This window comes from Eimeria mitis, genomic scaffold (assembly GCF_000499745.2).
Source record: "Eimeria mitis Houghton genomic scaffold, Emh_scaff6116, whole genome shotgun sequence".
Taxonomy (NCBI): Eukaryota; Apicomplexa; class Conoidasida; order Eucoccidiorida; family Eimeriidae; genus Eimeria; species Eimeria mitis.
The window spans coordinates 1,230-3,204 of NW_013574326.1; the positions used below are offsets into that span (position 1 = coordinate 1,230).

At 38.4% G+C, this 1,975-nt stretch overlaps 1 protein-coding gene across 1 annotated transcript in view; it reads right to left on the reverse strand.

Annotated features, from left to right (window-relative positions):
• The window catches only part of EMH_0086040 (uncharacterized protein), a gene marked incomplete at both ends in the record, with an annotated part of 1,346 nt that extends 634 nt beyond the window's left edge, over window positions 1-712 (reverse strand). The window contains 2 exons of the mRNA XM_013500978.1: window positions 46-117; window positions 524-712. Coding sequence (XP_013356432.1) covers window positions 46-117; window positions 524-712 — 261 coding nt within the window. The remainder of the gene's footprint in view (window positions 1-45; window positions 118-523) is intronic.
• Window positions 713-1,975: the final 1,263 nt, after the last annotated feature.

Sequence of the window (1,975 nt, forward strand, 5' to 3'; positions counted from 1 at the left end):
GATCAAAGAAATCAACAATAACACCAATTTGCCGCCGCGGCTAACCGGAGAATGAGCGGGGCAGGGCACCGCCACCTTCTCTGGCACCCACCCGCCCTCACAGACGTCACCAGGAACCTGAAATAAATAATAAGAAAAATGAAAATAAATTGAGATTTAAATGTAAAGGAATAAATAAATATAAATGGAAATAAAGATAACGAGGTGCAAATGAAGACATGAAAGTATAGATTAAGAGAAGTAGAGATACAGAAAGCTGGAGGTGAAAATGTACAGAAAAGTGGATATAAGGAAAAATAAAGTTTCAAATATGAAGGAATACAAGAAAGGAAAGATAAGGATAAATATTGATTAAACGAAACAGTTATGATGATAGAAGTGACGAAATATACAGATCGAGCGACATAAAGAGGAAAGATAAATATGCACAGGGGGGGAGATACGGATGAAGACAACGACTACTGTTTCTGTTGGTGCAGTTGTTTCTGTTTCCGTTGCTTTTGTTGCTGCTGTTTGGGCGTACTTTTCTGTATGCTGCGGTGTAGAAGAATGCTGAGGAGGTGCATGCAGCGGCTGCAGCTGCATCTTCAGCATCAGCTAGCTGGTTAAGCCCTGCTGCAGTCGAAGCAGCAGCAGCGGCGACGTCCGTCGGCAGACAGTGAACAGAGCCAACGGCCCTCTCGAAGCCGTACTCGCATTCGTAGTCTTGCATTGTGCACGGGCACACCTGCGCATACACCCCAGTACATGTAAACACACACAGCTGTAAATACACCACAATATATGCAAATTGAAACAACCGTGAATACACCTCAGTAACCGTATACACCCCGATAAGTGTAAACACAGAGAACTGTGCATACACCTCAATCAGCACAACTACAAGCAAAGCTCAAACAGAAGGACAGAACAATGCAGACGACGAGCGGTGATTGAATCGATGCAGCGAAGAAAGGCGATGGATGTACACCGCAATGAACGCGATATTAAACAAACAACACATAAACAGAAAAAATAAAACGCTAAAAGAAGGGCAGCGGAGTGGAGAGGCTGAATAACCAAATGGAAATAAAATAAAATAAATCAAATTGACGAAACTAAAGACAACAAAGCCAACTTAAACAACGGAGCAGAACCAAACAAAGCCAAAAAAACAAATTACGCAACCAAAAGAGATAAAAGAAGCAAAATTAAACAACGAAAAGAAACAAAATATAAAAACAGACAACGAAAAGAAGTAAAAAATAAAACTAAACAACAAAAAGAAACAAAAAAAGAATAAACTTTACCTCAACACTGCGGGGTCGCTGAAAGTCTCTGCCATTGAAACATTCGCTCGTTTGTTTCCGCCGGGTGTACGTTATGTGCTTCCCTAATATACACTTCTCCCCGCTGCGTCCGTCTGCAACAAATAAATAAATAAATAAATAAAATAAAATAAAATAAAATAAAATAAAATAAAATAAAATAAAATAAAATAAAATAAAATTAAATTGAGTGAACTAATTAATGTTCTCTTGGTTAATGGAGTGACTGATTGCCTGAAAGAAGTAAATACAACAGCCAGCAAGCAAACAGAGGGAGACACAGAGCAGAGAAGAACAAACAAAAAAATAAACAAAAAAACAGAGAAAGAAGAAAAGAATAAACCTGAGGTGCTCAGGAACAACAAAAAAGTAAATAAAAAAGAGAAAAAGAAGAAAAAAATTAACCTGAAGGGCTCCATGTTTCGTAGTCGCTGGAGACAGAGTCGGCGGCCCATATGCCTTTGCATCTTTGTTGGTTTAGTGCGGCGAAATCGAGGTGAAACAACACGCCTAGAGAGAAAAAAGAAACAAATTAAAATAAATATATTACTTATACTAGTTATATCCATTAAATAAATTAATAATTAACAAAAAAAGCAAAGAAAACACCAAACCGAGAAAGAGGAGAGCGCGAAACAAACAAAGACGACGAAGCAGCGGAGAAGAGA